This window comes from Epinephelus fuscoguttatus, linkage group LG17, assembly GCF_011397635.1.
Source record: "Epinephelus fuscoguttatus linkage group LG17, E.fuscoguttatus.final_Chr_v1".
Classification (NCBI taxonomy): Eukaryota; Metazoa; Chordata; class Actinopteri; order Perciformes; family Serranidae; genus Epinephelus; species Epinephelus fuscoguttatus.
In genome coordinates this window covers 9202215-9227680 of record NC_064768.1, presented here as the reverse complement: position 1 = coordinate 9227680, position 25466 = coordinate 9202215, and the positions used below count along the sequence as shown (strand labels likewise).

At 39.9% G+C, this 25466-nt stretch overlaps 5 gene segments (V, D, J or C); 3 read left to right on the top strand and 2 right to left on the bottom strand.

Annotated features, from left to right (window-relative positions):
* Positions 1-1535: 1535 nt before the first annotated feature.
* LOC125905373 (Ig kappa-b4 chain C region-like) lies at positions 1536-10353 on the top strand. The segment is given in 2 exon segments: positions 1536-1589; positions 9841-10353. A coding segment is annotated over 1 exon segment (255 nt).
* Positions 1581-4655, top strand: LOC125905209 (Ig kappa-b4 chain C region-like). The segment is given in 3 exon segments: positions 1581-1589; positions 1907-1958; positions 2804-4655. Coding segments are annotated over 3 exon segments (390 nt in total).
* On the bottom strand, positions 6886-7858 carry LOC125905355 (Ig kappa chain V region 3381-like). The segment is given in 2 exon segments: positions 6886-7636; positions 7744-7858. Coding segments are annotated over 2 exon segments (414 nt in total).
* The window catches only part of LOC125905370 (Ig kappa-b4 chain C region-like), a 29257-nt gene continuing 12815 nt past the window's right edge, over positions 9025-25466 (top strand). The window contains exon 1 of the C gene segment in view: positions 9025-9039.
* Positions 12543-13361, bottom strand: LOC125905361 (immunoglobulin kappa variable 6D-21-like). The segment is given in 2 exon segments: positions 12543-12974; positions 13191-13361. Coding segments are annotated over 2 exon segments (363 nt in total).

Genomic DNA, 25466 nt, shown 5'->3' with positions numbered 1-25466 from the left:
CAACATTGTTTCTGTCAGGTGTTTCAACCTGGAGGAGCAAAAGGTTTTTGACCACTGATGTGCAGTACAGTGTACAACGTGCTGTGTGTTCAGTTTGAATAAAGGATAAAAAAATGGACATTTATTGAACCTGTGTTTTGTTGGAATGAATAAACATGATGGTTGTTCTGCAACTGGAACCTACAGTTTATTGTCTTAACTCGACACAGCCAAGGAAGCCGTGGCATCAACCGTGCAAATTGCAGCAGCCAGGTCAAGCCGGGTGAAACATCCATTTAGCTCCTACAGTTCACTTGGTTTCACATGATACTGGACACTGGTTTCCTGGAGGACCAGTTTAAAAATAAGTGTATTTGTAGTGCTATATAGGTTTCATTTGCTTGAAAAAGAAAAGTGTCATGTGAAAAGACTTAGGAAAGTTACGGTTTTTTAATCTAAATGTGTGTGTGTGTGTGTGTGTGTGTGTGTGTGTGTTTGTGTGTGTGTGTGTCCTCAGTGAAGTGTATCAGTCTCTGCAGTAGCTTCCAGCTGCAGCAGTCAGTCAGAGTTTGATCCACTGCCTGTAAAACGACCTGCAATCCCTGATGCTCGAGTGCTGGTGAGGTAAATGAGCAGTTTAGGAGTTTCTCCATCTCTCTGTTGGTACCAGGCTAAAAGGTGGTAGTTGCTTCAAACATGAACATCCCTACTGGTCCTACATGTGATGGTGACGGAGTCTCCCACAGCAGAGCTCACTGCTCCAGGTTGAGCAGGAGTTTGATTCTCTAGACTTTACCTGTGAAGCAGCAGCAGAGGAGAGTCCAGATGAGGACGGAGATCAAAGTCATGTTTTTGATGAGGAGGATTTCTGTGGCTTCTGTTGTCATGAAGGACAGCTGTCAGTCATCCAGTGTTCAACTCTCAGGACTATAAACTCTCCCAGAGCACTGGAGCATGGTGCTGCTGATGCAAAGTGGCTCTCTATGGAAATGCTCTGACTGACTCCAACAGGGACTTGGATTACTCTGATGATGCTGATTATCAATGGATCAATCACTTTATCAGAGTATTGATTAGGAATGTGTTACTTCCTGTTTTATAAAAAGCTTTGGTTTGAGTTGGATGAGTTGATTTACTTGCAGAATATTATGATGAATTCCCACTTATTCACAGCCACACAAATCACCATCACTGTGGGATGTATTCAGACAAAATTTATTTTCATTTATCATAATCTACGATAAACATAGGTTCATGATAATTATATATATCAGGATTATTAATGGCAGGATTTATAGGACAGTTTTCCTTTGGAATTTTAACATTTATTTGAATTTGTTTTACTGGAGGAGAAATTAATACTGCTTGTAGATGTTTGACGTTTCATATAGAAAATGTTGTGTATATATTCATAGTTTGTGAATCAGTCTCTAAACGGTTCAACCAGTTATTACACAATCTGGGTAAACTGGGAATATTTTTGGTGAGTTTGTTTGTGTCAAAGTCAGAGAGCCGTGTCTCTCTACAGTGAGAGGTTTTTGTACGGCGGCTCAGTGAGTTTGTATCACTGTGGTTCACATTCGGTGGAGGAACCAGACTGGATGTTGGAAGTAAGTCAAATGTTTAAAATGTTTATTTTTTCAGCAGCCATGTTTTCTTTATATTATATATTTAAAAGGCAAGAAACAGTAGTTGCCTTTCCATTTAGTTTTTTGACATATTTTGCATTAAAAGACAAAGTTAGCTTTTGAATGAGAAAATCAAACATCCATTGTAATGAAAATAAAACATGCAGCTAGAAGATAAATCTTTATTTCTTACTTAAATGCTAAAGTTTCATCTTGAGGGTTTGTAGGTTTACTTCAGTGTGTCAAAGTCAGAGAGCCTCTCTCTACAGTGAGAGGTTTTTGTACTGCGGCTCGATGAGTTTGTATCACTGTGGTGGACTTTTGGTGGAGGAACCAGACTAGAGTTTGGAAGTAAGTCAGATTTTAATAAGAAGTTTATACAGAAATATCAAATACCATACTGTAAAATAATGTTTCAAATTTCATTTTTAAATGTTTGTTTTGTTCATAAAGCTCTTAGTATTTTTGATATTATTTCTCCTCTTTTATCATGGAGACACACTCAGAGCAGCTTTACAAGCATTTCTTTACACATTCCTGTCATACTGGCATTCAAATGACTTGATGATGAAGATAAAGCTTCAATTCTACTGTAAAAATGTTTTAGTTAGTTAAGTTAATGTTTAGTTTTCCTCCAAATTGATAACTTTTGTTATGATGAAGTAAAACATACTTTATTCAAGTAAAATTGAACAGAGTGAAGATACACATCAGTATTTAAAAAAGTGCAAATTCTGTTATCTTTTTTATTGTACTAAATAATGTTGGATTTTTATTTCTTTCAGTAGACACTAAAGAATGACTGAAATCCACATTAAGAACATCTTATTGTTTTTCTTTCATTTTCTGTCTTTATTAATGTTTTCTCTAAATCCTTTAAAGTATTGTATGATCAGGTTTTTTGATGTGTTTGATGTGAAATTTTTACAGTTTTTTCAAATCTGCTGCTTTTATGTCCAGTGTAGTTTGATATATTTGAGGTCATTCTGTATGATGATTGTCTCTGTGCTGATTTGCATGAGAGGCTTCTTAAAGGGAAGTGAAACAATGTGTGAGTGAGTGACTGATGGAGCAGAAAAACCATCTGACAGAAACTCCTTAAAGGAGAAAATCAACTCTCACACAGTAAAGGTGTCCAAGTGTCTGATGGTTGATTGACAGCTGTGTGGTCCCTGTCCCTGATTGGTGTCTCCTAGGTGATGTGCGTCCCACCCTGACGGTGCTGCCCCCCTCCAGTGAGGAGCTGCAGCAGGGGAAGGCCACGCTCGTGTGTCTGGCCAACAAGGGCTTCCCCTCAGACTGGAGTCTGGCCTGGAAGGTGGACGGCAGCAGCAGCAGCAGCAGCTGGGAGGAGAGCAGGAGCCCTGGGGTGCTGGAGAAGGACGGCCTCTACAGCTGGAGCAGCAACCTGAGGCTCCCTGCAGACCAGTGGAGGAGGTTGGGCTCTGTGACCTGTGAGGCCACCCAGGGCTCCCAGACTCCACTCTCAGAGACACTGAGGAGAGACCAGTGTTCCCAGTCCTGACCTGACTCACTGGGACTCTGCTGCTGGTTTTACTCTGCTACTGCTCTCAGTCTGCTCTCTGTCTTTCTATCATGTGACCAATTTAACAGTTCTCACCTTGAAACAGCAATGTTTTTATTCTTGTCATAGTGCTTATGCTGTTAATGCTGTATAATAAAACATAAGCAAATAAAAAACATTGTCTGAATACTTTTATTGCAACAGTTCCCTTCTCCCACATGTTAAGAGATACAAGATTATAACCCATGTCACAGTTAGATTGTCTCACTGCTGGTGATGGTTTCATTAATGACTTCTTGAATCATATAATGGCACTTACCCACTAAGTCATTGAGGTTCATCTGACAATGTCTCTAGCAGTATAATTATGGATCAGGGTAATTTTGATGAAATTATTTTAAAATGTGTCAAATCTAAATGACTTAATAGAGTTTTAAAGATTAGGAACAAATTGCAGATTATCATCAGCATAAGATGATATAACATGGTTCTTCAATGATGTTCTTACGTCAAATATTTAATGCTGTTGTTGCTGATTTTTTTTTTTTAAAACATTAACCATTCCATGTAAAGTCACCCAGGTATATCTTCACCCTGAGGTGAATGAGGATTCCTGTTTCATGAACATTCATTTGCATCAAGACAATATAGTCAGTCCTTTAAATACATCTACAAAGATTTTAAACTAAAAAGATATCGAGATCTGAAATAAAAACCCCATCAATGAGAAAAATAAAGAGTATATAAAAATAACATTTTTCACATTTTTCAAAGTCTACACGTGGGTGCATTGAATCGACATAAAACACTCAATCTTAAATAAAATGAAACTGATGGAACTGCTAATGTCTTATTTTTACTACATTCTGTTTTCATGTGTCATTGGAAAAAGTCTTAGTTTGTTGGAAACCTCTCAGTGTGTTTCACTTAAATATAACTTTAAAAATTTTAACCTAAAAAGTTGAATTAAAATTGGTATTGTTGTGTTTTTATTTAACTTAGAGAGAATTATAATTAATTTTAATAAATGCATTTATTATTTGTGTTAATATTACACAATCTATATTTCTTACTGTCTTACTTTTTTGAGTATGTATCTCATTTACACAACAACAGTCATTAGAACTATTAATATATAACTGGTGTTTCAGTGTCTGTGCAGCTGTTGAGTCAGATCAGTTCCTCTCCAAGTGAAGAGGATTTTGTACAACGTTGTATCACTGTGGGAACGGCCAGCTGTAACCTCCCTGCTGACAGTAATAAACTCCTGCATCTTCAGTCTGAACTCCACTGATGGTCAGAGTGAAGTCAGTCCCAGATCCACTTCCACTAAAACGATCTGAAACACCAGACTGACGAGTTGTAGCATAATAAATTAGAAGTTTCGGAGACTCTCCAGGTTTCTGAAGGCACCAGTGAAGGTAGGTGCTCATATCTGAACTGGCTTTACATCTGATAGAGACAGTCTGTCCTGGAACAACAGACTGAGATCCAGGAGACTGAGTCAGGATGATTTCTCCTGATGAATCTGGAAAACATGAAAAAGAGCAGAAGGGTTATTGAGACAAATCCAGTTTGGAGAAAGACGATCAACATCCAGACAGAAGAGTATCATTTCTTTAACATGGAGAACAGATGGAAGAAGGTAAATGCTGCTTGTTTCAGTGTTTCTCCATCATAGCAGCACATCATTGAGGTGAACCTGGTTGCATCCTGAAGCAAAGTTTTCAGAAGAGAGTCTCAGCCTGAACAAGGAGCCCCAGGGTGGCCAGCAGTAGAATCAGTGACATCATCATTGTGCTGTCAGCGTGTCAGTGGCTCTGAAAGGCCTGGACAGCCACTGATCAACACTGGTCTCTTAACAGCAGGGAGCAGAGAGGCAGGACACATATGCAAACACACAGAGTCAGTCAGCTGTAGCTGTCCTCAACATATCATGGTGTTCATATCTCAGTGGTGACAGCATTGATTATTTCAATGGTTCACTACATAATAAGGTATGAAAGGATAGAAAAATTTTGTCACAAATAATTTTATTTTGCTTCCTCCACATAATAAAGTTGATTCTGTTTGTGAGTATGTTTTAACATCTACAGTGGTTTTTTTGTTCTTCAGGTGTGAAGGAGAAAAAAAAATCACCCAAAATTATTTTAGCGATGAGATCAATATTAATTTAAACACTTCTGAGAAAGTGTATATACCAAAGTCTACAGTAAGTGAACAGAAGAGCTGCTCTTCATGTATAATTGAACATCGTCGGTCTAAAAGATGATTTTACTATGGTGTTACTTTAAGAAGATGCTTTATATGCTGATATGTTTCTTACATCTTATAAAAGTTTCAATGTTAGAGTGTTCAGATATTTCAATTTTATCATCTGTTCAATCTTTCCTCAGAAATGTAGGTGTCACTTTCGATAAGGCATTGACTCTTGAGCAGCACTTGAAGTATCTGATCCACCTCTGTATTTTCCAGTCAAGACACATCGTACAATGTTGTGCTGGTGTGTCTTAACCCTATGGGCCCGAACGACTCATAGTGCGTCCAAATTCACACCTGTTCTTCTCTTTTGATTTTCTCCGTGACCGTGCGTCATAGCAAAGCCACGCATATCACGTGAAACAGCAGAATCATAGCTTTCCGACAAGACCAAGCACTTGTTGGTAGTCCAGCGTTTTCACAGTGAAAAAAAAAATGATAAAGTTACACTAAAATCATGAATGACTGAGCTTTCATGCAGCTTTGCACACACATCACTCTTGGATGGATTACTTGCGAATGCAGGCTCGCACAGAAATGCCACGCATATCACATGAAAGCACAGGAGCAGAGCTTTCATGTGATACCACACACATCATTGTGTTGTCATCCCATCACGCTGTAAATACAGATTGATTGTCTACAAAATAAAAACCTGACGAATTTCTTTACAATCCATTATACAGAGCTTGTTATCAGTCACTTCATATAGTGAGGAATATCGTATCTTACCACGTCTTAGGCTTGCGTGTGTTTCTCCCTGTCTATCCACATTTGTAGTCCAGCTTTCAAGATGCAAATATCTCCATATTGTCCAGTTGACACTCCATCAAACTTTGCATGACAAGACCAGCCACTTCACCTTTGTGCACCCAGACAACTGTAGCCTAATTATGCATGCTGACAGGGCCGTAGTCACCATATACATTGAAGGGGACACGTGCCCCCTCCACCAACAACAACAGACTTTGTTTACTGCAAACAAAGTGGCAAATATTATCTTGAAGGACATCACTGCACTTGGGTGACTATTTTTCTCTGATCTTAGATGTAAATATTGCATGTTTCTTTCAGATAAAACACATTTTTGACTTGTGAATGAGTCAATGGAATTTCTTGCAATAATGACAAAATACTGGCAATCATGTCCGCCTGGCACAAACCACATGTTTTGGACAGCTGTGAAGTGTCAGAATGTCCCACCATCATGGTTCTTATATTGCCAGATTCCAGAGAGTCTGCCCTCTTCATATATAGTAGAATATGTCATTTTCCAACTTGCTATGGTGAGATACATGTAAAAATGTAAGAATTTAGTCAGACGGATTTGTTTTTTTCATTGATATAAAAATTAATATAAAATACAGGCACATAGGAGGACATGAAATGATGGCAAAAATACCCCCCAAAAACGCCTAGGGCCCATAGGGTTAACTTAGGATGAAGATGACTTTTGTTGCAAAGTATAGCTAGGTATGCGCTCTATAGGTTTTATTTGCATAAAGAAGAAAAGTCAGAGATTAAAGAAAGTTCATTCATTCATTCAAGTTTTGTTTGGACTACATTTTATCATGAATATTTCTCATGCTGCTCTGTGTGTCAATGTTTTCTTGTAACTGGACAGAGTTGAGATGGCTGTGATCCAGTATGAGGTCAAAGGTCGTGACCAAGTCTTTTCAAATTTACCGTCTGAGCTTGTTTCCTCTTTATTAACTCGCAAAATCAATCAAATCAATCAAATAAGAAAAAGAGATTATAATGAGAACTGTGTGTGCACAGTGTGTGTGTGTGTGTGTGTGTGTGTGTGTGTGTGTGTGTGTGTCCTCAGTGAAGTGTATCAGTCTCTGCAGTAGCTTCCAGCTGCAGCAGTCAGCTCAGTTTCTGTTCAGTCTGACTGAGGGAGGTTTTTGTATGACGCTTTTTCACTGTGTGAACACGTACTGACTGTTGATGACATGAAAACTCTGACAGTAGTAAACTGCTGCATCTTCAGTCTGGACTCCACTGATGGTCAGAGTGAAGTCAGAGTTTGATCCACTGCCTGTAAAACGACCTGGAATCCCTGATGCTCGAGTGCTGGCATAGTATATGAGCAGTTTAGGAGTTTCTCCATCTCTCTGTTGGTACCAGGCTAAATGGTTAGAGCTATAAACATCCTGACTGGTCCTACATGTGATGGTGACGGAGCCTCCCACAGCAGAGCTCACTGCTCCAGGCTGAGTCACTGTGACCTGACCTCTGGACTCTGAGGATACAGAGACACAAACATAAAGCAGCATCATGGTTTTGTCAGCTTCATTTTAGAGGGACAGATGTTGATAGAGGAGAGGAGTTTGATTCTCTGGACTTTACCTGTGAAGCAGCAGCAGAGGAGAGTCCAGATGAGGACGGAGATCAAAGTCATGTTTTTGATGAGGAGGATTTCTGTGGCTTCTGTTGTCATGAAGGACAGCTGTCAGTCATCCAGTGTTCAACTCTCAGGACTATAAACTCTCCCAGAGCACTGGAGCATGGTGCTGCTGATGCAAAGTGGCTCTCTATGGAAATGCTCTGACTGACTCCAACAGGGACTTGGATTACTCTGATGATGCTGATTATCAATGGATCAATCACTTTATCAGAGTGTAGTTAGAAATATCTCCAATTTGATAAAATTTTAACGACTTCATAACTTTTGTTTCAAAATGTTTGATTTAGGCACCTAAGGGCCAGCTGGAACATTTCAAAAAGTCTTTTATTCCCTGTTCCATGCAGGCATTGAACACAGAACAGCTGCATCAGGGAACATTTATTTAATAAGAACTGCTTTCTTGCATTATTTATAGAACTTATTTTCTGCTACCTCATCCATTTGCACGACTGTATATTGTATGCTGTACACTCTGTATGTTTTTAAAGGTGTGCTGTGTGCATTGTATCTACCTTTGGTGAACTAGAAGCCAAATACAAATTCTGCGCAGGTTGCCAATGACATCATTCTAATCTTATCAAGTCTAAAATCTTTTGTATTATTTTAATTAACCACTGGAGAAAATTAACAAAAATTGCATTTGAAATTAAAAAACATATCAAAAACATGCAATCTGGAATTCTGTGTCTCTGTGTTATTGTCAGTTTTCATGTTTTTGGCAAGATCTTACAAACAGAGACTGATTTTAGTGAGTTTGTTTGTGTCAAAGTCAGAGAGCCGTGTCTCTCTACAGTGAGAGGTTTTTGTACGGCGGCTCAATGAGTTTGTATCACTGTGGTACACGTTCGGTGGAGGAACCAGACTGGATGTTGGAAGTAAGTCAAACTTTCAAAAACCTGTTTTTATTGAAGAGCTTTTTTCCTGCCTTTATACTCAGCACTCTGGAACTTCTATATTATTATTTAATTTTACAGAAATATTTTGCACTGAAAGACAGACTGATTTTGAAATAGAAAATCAAGAGGTGATTGGAAAGAAAATGACGAATTAAACTAGATGATAAATCCTTATTTCCAACTTAAATTATAAAATTGCATTTGAGTGCTTGTAGGTTTAGTTCAGTGTGTCAAAGTCAGAGAGCCATGTCTCTCTACAGTGAGAGGTTTTTGTACAGCGGCTCAATGAGTTTGTATCACTGTGGTGGACTTTTGGTGGTGGAACCAGACTGGATGTTGGAAGTAAGTTTCTTCACAAATACTAGATACCATATTCTGATTTGTAATATTTGCAATAGATTAAAAGAAACTCGATTTGTTTACTTTATTATTCATGCTCTCATTTCTCCTCCTAAACCATGGAGAGTAACTCACAGTGGCTTCACAAAATTCCATCACACTGGGATTTTAAAAAAAAGCTTGAAATATAAAGATGATAAAACTGCAAACCTGTTTTTCAAATGTTTTCTGATATTATATATAAATTTTCCTCCTAAATAATACCTGTTTTTAGAACAAATTCAGAATCAGTTGTTAAATATTGTTGAACAGAGTGTAGATAAAAGTAGGTATTAGAAAATGCGCAAGATCACTTCATTTTGTCATCTAGTGTTTTAGATATTGAAAATATTTTGAACACTTTTTTAATGATGACTGAAATCCACATTAAGAACATTTGATTGTAATCTGTTTAATTTCTATTTCTGGTTCTGTTTCCACTAAATATGCCATTAATACGTAATGGTTAGTCAAGGTTTTGGATATGAAAGATTTTTTCGAAATTCTGATATTTTCTGTCCAGTGTAGTTTGATATATTTGAGGTCATTCTGTATGATGATTGTCTCTGTGCTGATTTGCATGAGAGGCTTCTTAAAGGGAAGTGAAACAATGTGTGAGTGAGTGACTGATGGAGCAGAAAAACCATCTGACAGAAACTCCTTAAAGGAGAAAATCAACTCTCACACAGTAAAGGTGTCCAAGTGTCTGATGGTTGATTGACAGCTGTGTGGTCCCTGTCCTCTAAGCTGATTGGTGTCTCCTAGGTGATGTCCGTCCCACTCTGACGGTGCTACCCCCCTCCAGTGAGGAGCTGCAGCAGGGGAAGGCCACGCTCATGTGTCTGGCCAACAAGGGCTTCCCCTCAGACTGGAGTCTGGCGTGGAAGGTGGACGGCAGCAGCAGCAGCAGCTGGGAGGAGAGCAGGAGCCCTGGGGTGCTGGAGAAGGACGGCCTCTACAGCTGGAGCAGCACCCTGAGGCTCCCTGCAGACCAGTGGAGGAGGTTGGGATCTGTGACCTGTGAGGCCACCCAGGGCTCCCAGACTCCACTCTCAGAGACACTGAGGAGAGACCAGTGTTCCCAGTCCTGACCTGACTCACTGGGACTCTGCTGCTGGTTTTACTCTGCTACTGCTCTCAGTCTGCTCTCTGTCTTTCTATCATGAGACCAGTTTAACAGTTCTCACCTTGAAACAGCAATGTTTTTATTCTTGTCATAGTGCTTATGCTGTTAATGCTGTATAATAAAACATAAGCAAATAAAAAACATTGTATGAATACTTTTATTGCAACAGTTCCCTTCTCCCACATGTTAAGAGATACAAGATTATAACCCATGTCACAGTTAGATTGTCTCACTGCTGGTGATGGTTTCATTAATGACTTCTTGAATCATATAATGGCATTTATCCACTAAGTCATTGAGGTTCATCTGACAGTGTCTCTAGCAGTATAATTATGGATCAGGGTAATTTTGATGAAATTATTTTAAAATGTGTCAAATCTAAATGACTTAATAGAGTTTTAAAGATTAGAAGCAAATTGCAGATTATCATCAGCATAAGATGATATAACATGGTTCTTTAATGATGTTCTTATGTCAAATATTTAATGCTGGTGTTGCTGATTTTTTTTTAGAACATTAACCATTCCATGTAAAGTCACCCAGGTATATCTTCACCCTGAGGTGAATGAGGATTCCTGTTTCATGAACATTCATTTGCATCAAGACAATATAGTCAGTCCTTTAAATACATCTCCAAAGATTTTAACTAAAAAATGTTGAGGTCTGAAATAAAAACCCCATCAATGAGAAAAATAAAAAGTATATAAAAATAACATTTGTCACATTTTTCAAAGTCAACATGTGGGTGCATTGAATCTACATAAAACACTCAGGGCCCTATTTAGGTGGTCTTAAACGCGAAGCGCCAGGCGTGCGGCGCATGGGCGTGTCCCAGTCACTTGCTAGTTAGACAGCGCGTTTTTAGACTGTGCGTCATGGCGGAGAGTCTAAAAGGGTTGGACTTACTCTGTGAATTAGTCATGGGTGTGTTTTGGGCGGATCATTCAATAAGCCAATCAGAGTGTCACCTCTCATTCCCTTTAAAAGAGGTGCAATTGGAGCGCATGGTGGAGAGCTAGTTAGATGGCAGACCTACCAACTGGAAAGAGTGAGTGTTTTACAGCTGAGGAGACGGATCTCCTCGTGCGGGAGGTGAAGGCCCATCAGAACCAGATCTACGGGGACAGCAGACAGGCACCCAAGCTCCCCGAGCTAAAGCAGGCGTGGGATCACTAATACAAGAAAGATCTTACTAAATATCTGTGGAATATTATTTGAACCTGTTTTCATCATATAACAGAGCGCAGCTGTCAGGACTGCCGCAGAGCTCCCCAAGGTGCTGATCCTGCAGCTAGGACCTGTTCAGCGTTTTCTCCCCCACCCACGTTTGTTAATTGTTTTCACGTTTCCTAGAGCTGTGTTCTGCCTCTTATTTGCATGTGTGTCCTCTGTACACTCAGATAACGATATAATAATATAATGTAGCCTAGTATATAATGTAGCCTAGTATAACATGTTAAATAAATGCAATGTGTGAGCTTTGGTTTTCAATCAAAAAAATGATTGATTGGTCAGATAATTTCACAATTTCATTTGTCATTATTACAGATTATGATGACCATTATTACTGCGATTAGATCATTCTGATTAATGACTGACCATTAAGACGTGTTTCTGATAAATATTTTAATGTGCACAATAATAACCTTTCACATTGTAATCATATTTTTATTTGTTATCTTTTGCATATGTGTGGCTGCTCCGTGTGTGTCTGAGCAGAGTGCACGCGCGTTGTGCACCCGCCTAGAGACGCATATTACTAACTTGTTTAACAGTGAAATACTGCACCGTTGACTTTAGACCAGGTTTTTGTTGGTCACTGGCACATTTGCTTTTTACGTCATCTAACTAGCAACGCGCCATGACTGCGCCTGACCACTCCTCATTTTTAGACCAACACACCCACAGAAGCGCAAGTTCATTTGCTAGTTAGACGATAAGGGCGCAGGGCGTGAAAATGACAACTGCGCCTGCATCTAAATAGCAATGACACTTGCGACATGTATTATGCGCCCTCTACCATCCACTTTAGAGCATCTAAATAGGGCCCTCAATCTTAAATAAAATGAAACTGGTGGAACTGCTAATGTCTTATTGTACTACATTCTGTTTCCATGTGTCATTGAAAAAAGTCTTAGTTTGTTGGAAACCTCTCAGTGTGTTTCATTGAAATGTAACTTTCAAACTTTGAACCTAAAAAGTTGAATTAAAATTGGTATTGATATGTTTTTATTTAACTTACAACTTAGAGAGAAATATCATTAATTTTCAGAAATGTATTAATTATTTGTGTTAATATTACACTATCTATATTTCTCCATCTTACTTTTTTGAGTATGTATCTCATTTACACAACAACAGTCATTAGAACTATTAATATATAACTAGTGTTTCAGTGTCTGTGCAGCTGTTGAGTCAGATCAGTTCCTCTCCAAATGAAGAGGTTTTTGTACGACGTTGTATCACTGTGGGAACGGCCAGCTGTAACCTCCCTGCTGACAGTAATAAACTCCTGCATCTTCAGTCTGAACTCCATTGATGGTCAGAGTGAAGTCAGTCCCAGATCCACTTCCACTGAAACGATCTGAAACACCAGACTGACGAGCTGTAGCATAATAAATTAGAAGTTTCGGAGACTCTCCAGGTTTCTGAAGGCACCAGTGAAGGTAGTGGCTCATATCTGAACTGGCTTTACATCTGATAGAGACAGTCTGTCCTGGAACAACAGACTGAGATCCAGGAGACTGAGTCAGGATGATTTCTCCTGATGAATCTGGAAAATATGCAAAAGAGCAGAAGGGTTATTGAGACAAATCCAGTTTGGAGAGAGATGATCAACATCCAGACAGAAGAGTATCATTTCTTTAACATGGAGAACAGGTGGAAGAAGGTAAATGCTGCTTGTTTCAGTGTTTCTCCATCATAGCAGAACATCATTGAGGTGAACCTGGGTGCATCCTGAAGCAAAGTTTTCAGAAGAGAGTCTCACCCTGAACAAGGAGCCCCAGGGTGGCCAGCAGTAGAATCAGTGACATCATCATGGTGCTGTCAGCGTGTCAGTGGCTCTGAAAGGCCTGGACAGCCACTGATCAACACTGGTCTCTTAACAGCAGGGAGCAGAGAGGCAGGACACATATGCAAACACACAGAGTCAGTCAGCTGTAGCTGTCCTCAACATATCATGGTGTTCATATCTCAGTGGTGACAGCATCGTTTATTTCAATGGTTCACTACATAATAAGGTATGAAAGGATAAAGAAAATTTTGTCCCAGAGAATTTTATTTTGCTTCCTCCACATAATAAAGTTGATTCTGTTTGCGAGTATGTTTTAACATCTACAGTGTTTTTTTGTTCTTCAGGTGTGAAGGAGAAAAAAAAATCACCCAAAATTATTTTAGCGATGAGATCAATATTAATTTAAACACTTCTGAGAAAGTGTACATACCAAAGTCTACAGTAAGTGAACAGAAGAGCTGCTCTTCATGTATAATTGAACATCGTCGGTCTAAAAGATGATTTTACTATGGTGTTACTTTAAGAAGATGCTTTATATGCTGATATGTTTCTTACATCTTATAAAAGTTTCAATGTTAGAGTGTTCAGATATTTCAATTTTATCATCTGTTCAATCTTTCCTCAGAAATGTAGGTGTCACTTTCGATAAGGCATTGACTCTTGAGCAGCACTTGAAGTATCTGATCCACCTCTGTATTTTCCAGTCAAGACACATCGCAATGTTGTGCTGGTGTGTCTTAACCCTATGGGCCTGAACGACTCATAGTGCGTCCAAATTCACACCTGTTCTTCTCTTTTGATTTTCTCCGTGACCGTGCGTCATAGCAAAGCCACGCATATCACGTGAAACAGCAGAATCATAGCTTTCCGACAAGACCAAGCACTTGTTGGTAGTCCAGTGTTTTCACAGTGAAAAAAAAATGATAAAGTTACACTAAAATCATGAATGACTGAGCTTTCATGCAGCTTTGCACACACATCACTCTTGGATGGATTACTCGCGAATGCAGGGTCGCACAGAAATGCCACGCATATCACATGAAAGCGCAGGAGCAGAGCTTTCATGTGATACCACACACATCATTGTGTTGTCATCCCATCACGCTGTAAATACAGATTGATTGTCTACAAAATAAAAACCTGACGAATTTCTTTACAATCCATTATACAGATCTTGTTATCAGTCACTTCATATAGTGAGGAATATCGTATCTTACCACGTCTTAGGCTTGCGTGTGTTTCTCCCTGTCTATCCACATTTATGGTCCGGCTTTCAAGATGCAAATATCTCCATATTGTCCAGTTGACACTCCATCAAACTTTGCATAACAAGACCAGCCACTTCACCTTTGCGCACCCAGACAACTGAGGCCTAATTATGCATGCTGACAGGGCCGTAGTCACCATATACATTGAGGGGGACACGTGCCCCCTCCACCAACAACAACAGACTTTGTTTACTGCAAACAAAGTGGCAAATATTATCTTGGAGGACATCATTGCACTTGGTTGACTATTTTTTTAGTTATCTTAGATGTAAATATTGCATGTTTCTTTCAGATAAAACACATTTTTGACTTGTGAATGAGTCAATGGAATTTCTTGCAATAATGAAAAAATACTGGCAATCATGTCCGCCTGGCACAAACCACATGTTTTGGACAACTGTGAAGTGTCAGAATGTCCCACCATCATGGTTCTTATATTGCCAGATTCCAGAGAGTCTGCCCTCTTCATATATAGCAGAATATATCATTTTCCAACTTGCTATGGTGAGATACATGTAAAAATGTAAGAATTTAGTCACACGGATTTGTTTTTTTCATTGATATAAAAATTAATATAAAATACAGGCACATAGGAGGACATGAATTGATGGCAAAAATACCCCCAAAAACGCCTAGGGCCCATAGGGTTAACTTAGGATGAAGATGACTTTTGTTGCAAAGTATAGCTAGGTATGCGCTCTATAGGTTTTATTTGCATAAAGAAGAAAAGTCAGAGATTAAAGAAAGTTCATTCATTCATTTATAAGTTTTGTTTGGACTACATTTTATCATGAATATTTCTGATACTGCTCTGTGTGTCAATATTTTCTTGTAACTGGACAGAGTTGAGATGGCTGTGATCCAGTATGAAGCTGAGGTCAAAGATCGTGACCAAGTCTTTTCAAATTTACTGTCTGAGCTTGTTTCCTCTTTATTAACTCGCAAAATCAATCAAATCAATCAAATAAGAAAAAGAGATTATAATGAGAACTGTGTGTGCACAGTGTGTGTGTGTGTGTGTGTGTGTGTGTGTGTGTGTGTGTGTGTGTGTCCTCAGTGAAGTGTATCAGTCTCTGCAGTAGCTTCCAGCTGCAGCAGTCAGTTCAGTTTCTGTTCAGTCTGACTGAGGGAGGTTTTTGTACGACGCTTTTTCACTGTGTGAACACGTACTGACTGTTGATGTAGTGTTCACTCTGACAGTAGTAAACTGCTGCATCTTCAGTCTGGACTCCACTGATGGTCAGAGTGAAGTCAGACTTTGATCCACTGCCTGTAAAACGACCTGGAATCCCTGATGCTCGAGTGCTGGCATAGTATATGAGCAGTTTCGGAGTTTCTCCATCTCTCTGTTGGTACCAGGCTAAGTAGTCAGAGCTATAAACATTCTGACTGGTCCTACATGTGATGGTGACGGAGCCTCCCACAGCAGAGCTCACTGCTCCAGGCTGAGTCACTGTGACCTGACCTCTGGACTCTGAGGATACAGAGACACAAACATAAAGCAGCATCATGGTTTTGTCAGCTTCATTTCAGAGGGACAGATGTTGATAGAGGAGAGGAGTTTGATTCTCTGGACGTAAGCAGCAGCAGAGGAGAGTCCAGATGAGGACGGAGATCAAAGTCATGTTTTTGATGAGGAGGATTTCTGTGGCTTCTGTTGTCATGAAGGACAGCTGTCAGTCATCCAGTGTTCAACTCTCAGGACTATAAACTCTCCCAGAGCACTGGAGCATGGTGCTGCTGATGCAAAGTGGCTCTCTATGGAAATGCTCTGACTGACTCCAACAGGGACTTGGATTACTCTGATGATGCTGATTATCAGTGGATCAGTCACTTTACCAGAGTATTGATTAGGAATGTGTTACTTCCTTTTTATAAAAAGCTCTGGTTTGAGTTGGATGAGTTGATTTACTTGCAGAATATCATTGTGAATTCCCACTTATTCACAGCCACACAAATCAACATCACTGTGGGATGTATTCAGACAAAATGTATTTTCATTTGTCATAATCAACGATAAACATAGGTTCATGGTAATTATATATATCAGGATTATTAATGGCAGGATTTATAGGACAGTTTTCCTTTGGAATTTTTCCATTTATTTGAATTTGTTTTACTGGAGGAGAAATTAATACTGCTTGTGGATGTTTGAAGTTTCACATAGAAAATGTTGTATATTCATAGTTTGTGAATCAGTCTCTAAATGGTTAAACCAGTTATTACACAATCTGGGTAAACTGGGAATATTTTTGGTGAGTTTGTTTGTGTCAAAGTCAGAGAGCCGTGTCTCTCTACAGTGAGAGGTTTTTGTACGGTAATGTATCGTCAATGTTTGGGAGGAAAACGTTTAATAATTTGTCTAAATTCTGATATTTTATGTCCAAGTGTAGTTTGATATATTTGAGGTCATTCTGTATGATGATTCTCTCTGTGCTGATTTGCATGAGAGGCTTCTTAAAGGGAAGTGGAACAATGTGTGAGTGAGTGACTGATGGAGCAGAAAAACCATCTGACAGAAACTCCTTAAAGGAGAAAATCAACTCTCACACAGTAAAGGTGTCCAAGTGTCTGATGGTTGATTGACAGCTGTGTGGTCCCTGTCCTCTAAGCTGATTGGTGTCTCCTAGGTGATGTCCGTCCCACCCTGACGGTGCTGCCCCCCTCCAGTGAGGAGCTGCAGCAGGGGAAGGCCACGCTCATGCGTCTGGCCAACAAGGGCTTCCCCTCAGACTGGAGTCTGGCCTGGAAGGTGGACGGCAGCAGCAGCAGCATCAACTGGGAGGAGAGCAGGAGCCCTGGGGTGCTGGAGAAGGACGGCCTCTACAGCTGGAGCAGCACCCTGAGGCTCCCTGCAGACCAGTGGAGGAAGGTGGGCTCTGTGACCTGTGAGGCCACCCAGGGCTCCCAGACTCCACTCTCAGAGACTCTGAGGAGAGACCAGTGTTCCCAGTCCTGACCTGACTCACTGGGACTCTGCTGCTGGTTTTACTCTGCTACTGCTCTCAGTCTGCTCTCTGTCTCTCTCATGATGTTTCAGTGTGAACATGTTCTTGCTTGTGTTGATAGTTTCAATATCTCAGAGCAATAAAGATTTGATCAAATGTATCATATGAGTGTCGTCATGTGACTTCATTTCTTGGACATATGTTATATATTCGGAGCATTACTCAAACTAATGCACAAAAGCCACAACAGTAATAAGTATTTTTTAATGGGCTTCAGACTGTGGATATGAGTTCCCATTATACATCAGTTCATTTATTTTGGTGACAATACACATGGTAACACCATCTTAATAGTAAAACACAAAGCTCTCTGTTATTACTGATGTCTGTACTTCAAGAAATTTCACCTGTTAGGTTTGTGTGTTGTTAAATTCTACCTGGAAATTATTCTGATTTAAATTCAAAGTCTTAATAGTAAGAAGGTATTGGGGATTAGAAATAAAAAGCAGTGTATCAGCTGCATAAAGTCACATAACATGAATCCAATTAAAGATTTTCCACCAAAACAAATTTAAGTGAGACTGATCAACTTCAGCAAAGGACATTCATTCATTCAATCACTGAAGCCTTTATTCAAGATTTAGGAGATGAATTGAAGGAGACACATATTTTCGATGATGCTGAGCATGAATAAAGACATAAAACAATCAATAAGCAAACACATAACTATCATGCATATCAATTAAAACAGTAATGAAATCATTCAAAACAACAATAATAAATGAGCTCTTAAAGTAGAAATACAGGGTGATGACCTGCTAAGGCGTAGATAAAAGCATGTGCACTCAATTAAAACAAGATCAGAAATAAGGCACTTATACAGTCAAAAGGTGGCAGAGTGTCCAAGTTTAAGGTCTTTTGTAGATTATTCCATGTATGAGATGCACTGTAAGAAAATAACATTCTTTCTAGTTCTGTTCTGATTAAAGGAGTGTGAGACAACAACCTATTCTCTGAATGAGTACCAAGAATTTGTGAGGACAGAGTTAAGAGTGATGACTTGTAGGGTGGAAACATCTGCAACCAAGCTTTATAAATAAACAAGTACCAGAACTGTTACCGCCTCACAGCCAAATGTGGCCAGCCAACCTTTTGGTAAACTTGGCAGTGGTAGGTGCTGTAACAATCACCTGATATGAACCTTAGGGCTGAGTGGTAGCCAACGTCTAGTGATTTTAGTGTAGAGACAGCAGCTTTTCCATATATAAGATCCAAAACAGACCAAAATACACTCTGCAATTCTTTTCCTATGTACTAAAGGCTCATGTTTCTGTACAGAAAGACAAGTATTATCTTCAATTTGGCAGTCAAAATTTCAGTATGGTGCTTAAAATTAGGACTGTCATCCAGCCAGATACCAAGGTATTTGTACTGTTTGACTCCCTCTATGGATGAGCCGTTTGCAGAATGAATTTTGAAAGACTCAGTACGAGTAGCCTTGGTGAATAGCATCCATTTGGTTTTGTCTAAGTTAAGTTCTAACTTATAGTTATGTAATTGAAATTGAAGTGAATCAAAAGACAATTGTAGACTTTTAATGGCTGATTGAGCAGATATTGCAATACAATATAAATTTGTGTTGTCTGCATACAGCTAACATTTACATGATTCGAAATAATATTGGCCCTAACACTGAGCTCTGTGGGACACCTTTAATATTTAAAAAATTGGAATGAACATCACACATCTTTACACACTGCAGTCTATTGGAGAGGTAGTTTTCAAAAGACAGGCAGCTGACAAAATCAAAACCAATTTGGGACAGTTTATTTAAAAGTAACAAATAGTCAACTGTGTCGAATACCTTAGACAAGTCTATAGACAGAGCAGCACATGACATTTTGCTATCCAAGGCTAATGTAATGTCATATACAACCTGGGTGGTTGCATATATGGTAGTGTGTATAGGCCTAGAGCCAGACTGTGAGTGAGTACAGAAAACAAATACTGTAGATTACAATTGACAGCAATTGTCAACAGATTGAAATTGTCGATAAAACACAAGTTGTGTGATGGACAAACTGACTGCAACCATGTGTGCAACAGGGCGATTGCTCTGAGACAACAAGGGAGGCTGAACTTCCCCTAAAATTTCATAGAAGAAATGGTCAAATATGCACTTTGAATTTACATTAAAAAAGGAATTTACATTGCATTAAACGTGCCTCCCTGTCATACATTCTCATGTCAGCACGGTGGACGCGGAGCCTCCAAGCATTCCTATGAGACAGCACTGAGCAGGTTTTTTTCATGCAGCAAAGCGAGACGGTCATTGGATAAATGCAACAAAATTGTCACTGTCAGGGAGGCTCAGCTTCCCTGGGACCTAATGGAGCGGTAGGTGGGAGAGGACGCTTGGTGTATGCATGATGATTGGAGGAACTGTCTACAAGGCTGAACCCCTTTGTGATTGACAGCGCTTTTGAAATACACACCAGCATCGTCGCATTTCGAGCTCAGTCCCATGTGGATATTTGCGAATGAAGTCTTCTGACAGAGTGCTGACACCACCATTTTAGCACCAGGTATGCACAAAGGGACACTGCAGTTTTGGATTTAATATTTCTTACAATGGAGTCACCAGCAACCAGAGATGTAGGAGTGAGCAATAGAAACTTGCTGTCAGAAGTTGAGCGCACAGCCCGGGCAGCCAGGTTGGGTCAGTGGCTGTAGGAAGTGACCTAACAGCCTGACAGAGCACCCGGAACAGGGGACACTGGTGCACGTCGGGTAATGGCAGCAGGGACGAGCTGCGATGGTGTTCTGAAAGCAGGGGGAAGTTCTCTTCATCCAGGATATGAACTGGATTGTGAACTGAATTTCACTGGGAGGAAGAGGATGCAGGGGAGCCTATTTCCCTGGGCAGCTGGGAAAGTAGAGTTGGTAAAGGTTGGAGATTCGTCCTTCCAGCTTGGCAACTTTTGAGTCAGATGAAGGCAGTGGTCACACCCGGATGGCATGGTGAGTGGTGGCATGCTGGGTTCAGATGGAAGCTGGGGAAACAGAGAGAAATGGCTACAGCAGCAAAGATGTATAGTGTGTGTTGAAATTCAGCTACTCCAGGTTTAGCTATTGATTAGCAGAGGCACAGGATAAAAGCTTACATGTGAGGACTCCACAGCGTTATCTTCATTATCATATATCCTGGCTTGGGCAGAGATCAGAGCAGATTTAGGTCCTCCAAAGAGTGAAACTTACTTGGCCCACTGAGATGAATGGGAATTGGACAAGTTTTCAGTGATGATGGTTTCTGCCAGGCATAGAAGTGTTTCAATAACTCTATTTATACCAAATCTAGACATCCGATGACTGAAATTGTTTAACCGGGTCAAATAAGCAGGTAAAAATGAAAATGTCTAAAAATGCAACATAAAAGTATGTCTTATAAGAGGATAAAATGTCAATTTTGACAGAGCTTTTCTGGCAGACAAACAACACGTTGATGCATGCCTGTGTCACCAATAACATGAAAGAGATGAGAGGACAGTCTCTGTCTCTTGCTGTCTGTCAGCCGATTTAACACTTAAGTAACACACATACACTTGTATGAATGTGGTTACATTAAGTGGGTCATTTATGTCTTTTATATTTTCATGATTCTAGGTGATATAAAGCTTTTTGTTCATAATAGTGGGGCGGCATAGCTAAACTATCGTTCATTTTGTGATGAAAGCACAAAATTTGGTACACTCATTGCTGAATATATGTTGAATGAATCTGGATATTGGGGCATCGCAAAAACACACCCTAGTTGCCGTAGCAAACATTTATTCAATAAAATTAATCAAAAATATTTAAATGATTCATTACAATATTTTAAAAATGTAAATATGTATTAAATTAAGAAAAATACAGTTAGACACTCACAGTTCACATTAAATTAAGAACAAGCGCAAATTTGCAATAACTGCGACCTCATGCATGCATGCATCCACACAACATGCATATACACAACCTCAAGAAAAGCAAATTTTTCATTTTGAAATGCTTAGTATAGCGCCACCTATGAATGAATCCTGGTCATTTTTTCTGGCATAGTTACCCATGGTCTCTACTTGCAGTACGCAGATTTCGAACATTTTTGGTTAAGTACTTTTTGAATTATTCAAGAAAAGCTTTGTGGACTGACCAACCAACCAAAAATGGCTGCCAGTGGTTACTGGCATGGAATGGTTTGGCTATCCTATAGGTGCTGTTTCATGTTTTTAGTGCCACAAATATAATTTAGAGGCATATTAAAGTGGAAAAAGCTTTATAAAAATGTAATAGAACAGAACAAGAGCTTTTAAAAACGTTTTATTAGCTTCTCATTCACAGTTTACGGCCTCCTCTTTGGCTTGTCTTCCTGTGTTGCTCCTTAAAAAGCAAAAAATGAAAATATTTTAATCATTTGCCAGATTAGTGGGGCACCATAGCTCAATATTTTTCTAGAATCGTTCAGTTTTGTGATAAAAGCACCAAATCTGGCAGATGTGTTGACAAGTATATTTAGAACAAATCTGGATATTGGGGCATCAGAAACTCGCCCCCTGGTGGCTAGTGCAGGCAATTGAATCCTACCTGCCCATGGACCCGTCCCGTTAATTGGATCCACTCCAAAATGTAATAGCTTCTAAGTTGGACCATGCTACATGCCTGCACCAAGTTTTGTGAAAATCGGTTGGAAAGTTTTCATGTAATTCTCATCCAAAAAATGAATCATTAATTTGATTAATTTTATTGAATAAATGGTTGCTACAGCAACTAGGGTGTGTTTTTGCGATGCCCCAATATCCAGATTCATTCAACATATATTCAGCAATGAGTGTACCAAATTTTGTGCTTTCATCACAAAATGAACGATTGCTGCGATATATTGAGCTAAGCCGCCCCACTATAACATATGTTTACATTTACATTGGTGGCAGTCACTCAGTCTGTGGGGACATGGCTTGGGAACAAGAGGGTCCCCAGTTCAGGTCCCCATATGGACTGAACAAGGAGTGGGGACTGGGAGCTGAAGAGCTGTTGTGAGCAAGGCACGAAACCTTTAACTGCTAGGAATGCCTGTCCATGGGCAACCCCCTCGATGTGACATCTTTCCATTAATGCATGTGTATGTGTCTGTGTCTTTCTGGCCTGTGTGTGTGTGTGTGTGTGTGTGTGTCCTCAGTGAAGTGTATCAGTCTCTGCAGTAGCTTCCAGCTGCAGCAGTCAGTTCAGTTTCTGTTCAGTCTGACTGAGGGAGGTTTTTGTACGACACTTGGGTCCTGTTTGTGCATGTGTCTGTGTCTTTCTGGCCTGTGTGTGTGTGTGTGTGTGTGTGTGTGTGTGTGTGTGTGTGTGCGTGCGTGCGTGCGTGTGTGCGTGCATGAAATCTGTAAAATAACAACAGAGTGAAAAAAATGAATTTTCCAATTTGGGTGACTTTTGATCATGAATGTTTCTGATGCTGATCTGTGTCTTTGTGATTCCTTTTAATTTGATAAAGTTCAAATAGCTGTGATTGAGTATGAAGCTGAGGTCAAAGGTCATGACCAAGTCTTTTCAAATTAACTGTCAGGAGATTATACTGGGTTAGAAGCTGTGATCGAGAAATTAATTTGATTTCCACCAAGATCATTTTTTGTTTCACTTGACATTGTGTCTTTCTCTGTGTGTGTGTGTGTGTGTGTGTCCTCAGTGAAGTGTATCAGTCTCTGCAGTAGCTTCCAGCTGCAGCAGTCAGTTCAGTTTCTGTTCAGTCTGACTGAGGGAGGTTTTTGTATGACGCTTTTTCACTGTGTGAACACATACTGACTGTTGATGACATGAAAACTCTGACAGTAGTAAACTGCTGCATCTTCAGTCTGGACTCCACTGATGGTCAGAGTGAAGTCAGCGTTTGATCCACTGCCTGTAAAACGACCTGGAATCCCTGATGCTCGAGAGCTGGCATAGTATATGAGCAGTTTAGGAGTTTCTCCATCTCTCTGTTGGTACCAGGCTAAGTAGTTAGAGCCATGAACATCCCTACTGGTCCTACATGTGATGGTGACGGAGCCTCCCACAGCAGAGCTCACTGCTCCAGGCTGAGTCACTGTGACCTGACCTCTGGACTCTGAGGATACAGAGACACAAACATAAAGCAGCATCATGGTTTTGTCAGCTTCATTTCAGAGGGACAGATGTTGATAGAGGAGAGGAGTTTGATTCTCTGGACTTTACCTGTGAAGCAGCAGCAGAGGAGAGTCCAGATGAGGACAGAGATCAAAGTCATGTTTTTGATGAGGAGGATTTCTGTGGCTTCTGTTGTCATGAAGGACAGCTGTCAGTCATCCAGTGTTCAACTCTCAGGACTATAAACTCTCCCAGAGCACTGGAGCATGGTGCTGCTGATGCAAAGTGGCTCTCTATGGAAATGCTCTGACCGACTCCAACAGGGACTTGGATTACTCTGATGATGCTGATTATCAATGGATCAATCACTTTACCAGAGTATTGATTAGGAATGTGTTACTTCCTTTTTATAAAAAGCTTTGGTTTGAGTTGGATGAGTTGATTTACTTGCAGAATATTATTGTGAATTCCCACTTATTCACAGCCACACAAATCACCATCACTGTGGGATGTATTCAGACAAAATGTATTTTCATTTATCATAATCTATGATAAACATAGGTTCATGATAATTATATATATCAGGATTATTAATGGCAGGATTTATAGGACAGTTTTCCTTTGGAATTTTAACATTTATTTGAATTTGTTTTACTGGAGGAGAAATTAATACTGCTTGTAGATGTTTGAAGTTTCACATAGAAAATCCATTTTTAAATGTTTGTTTTGTTCATAAAGCTCTTAGTATTTTTGATATTATTTCTCCTCTTTTATCATGGAGACACACTCAGAGCAGCTTTACAAGCATTTTTTTTAAACATTCCTGTCATACTGACATTCAAATGACTTGATGATGAAGATAAAACTGCAAGTCTACTGTAAAAATGTTTTCTAAAGTTAATTTTTAGTTTTCCTCCACAATGATAACTTTTGTTATGATGAAGTCAAACATACTTTATTCAAGTAAAATTGAACAGAGTGAAGATACACATCAGTATTTGAAAAGGTGCAATTTCTGTTGTCTTTTTTATTGTACTAAATAATGTTGGATTTTTGTTTGTTTTAATAATCGCCAAAGAATGACTGATATCCACATAAAGAACATCTGATTGTTTTTCTTTCATTTTCTGTCTTTATTAATGTTTTCTCTAAATCCTTTAAAGTATTGTATGATCAGGTTTTTTGATGTGTTTGATGTGAAATTTTTACAGTTTTTTCAAATCTGCTGCTTTTATGTCCAGTGTAGTTTGATATATTTGAGGTCATTCTGTATGATGATTGTCTCTGTGCTGATTTGCATGAGAGGCTTCTTAAAGGGAAGTGAAACAATGTGTGAGTGAGTGACTGATGGAGCAGAAAAACCATCTGACAGAAACTCCTTAAAGGAGAAAATCAACTCTCACACAGTAAAGGTGTCCAAGTGTCTGATGGTTGATTGACAGCTGTGTGATCCCTGTCCTCTAAGCTGATTGGTGTCTCCTAGGTGATGTCCGTCCCACCCTGACGGTGCTGCCCCCCTCCAGTGAGGAGCTGCAGCAGGGGAAGGCCACGCTCATGTGTCTGGCCAACAAGGGCTTCCCCTCAGACTGGAGTCTGGTCTGGAAGGTGGACGGCTGCATCAGCAGCAGCAGCTGGGAGGAGAGCAGGAGCCCTGGGGTGCTGGAGAAGGACGGCCTCTACAGCTGGAGCAGCACCCTGAGGCTCCCTGCAGACCAGTGGAGGAGGTTGGGATCTGTGACCTGTGAGGCCACCCAGGGCTCCCAGACTCCACTCGCAGAGACACTGAGGAGAGACCAGTGTTCCCAGTCCTGACCTGACTCACTGGGACTCTGCTGCTGGTTTTACTCTGCTACTGCTCTCAGTCTGCTCTCTGTCTTTCTATCATGAGACCAGTT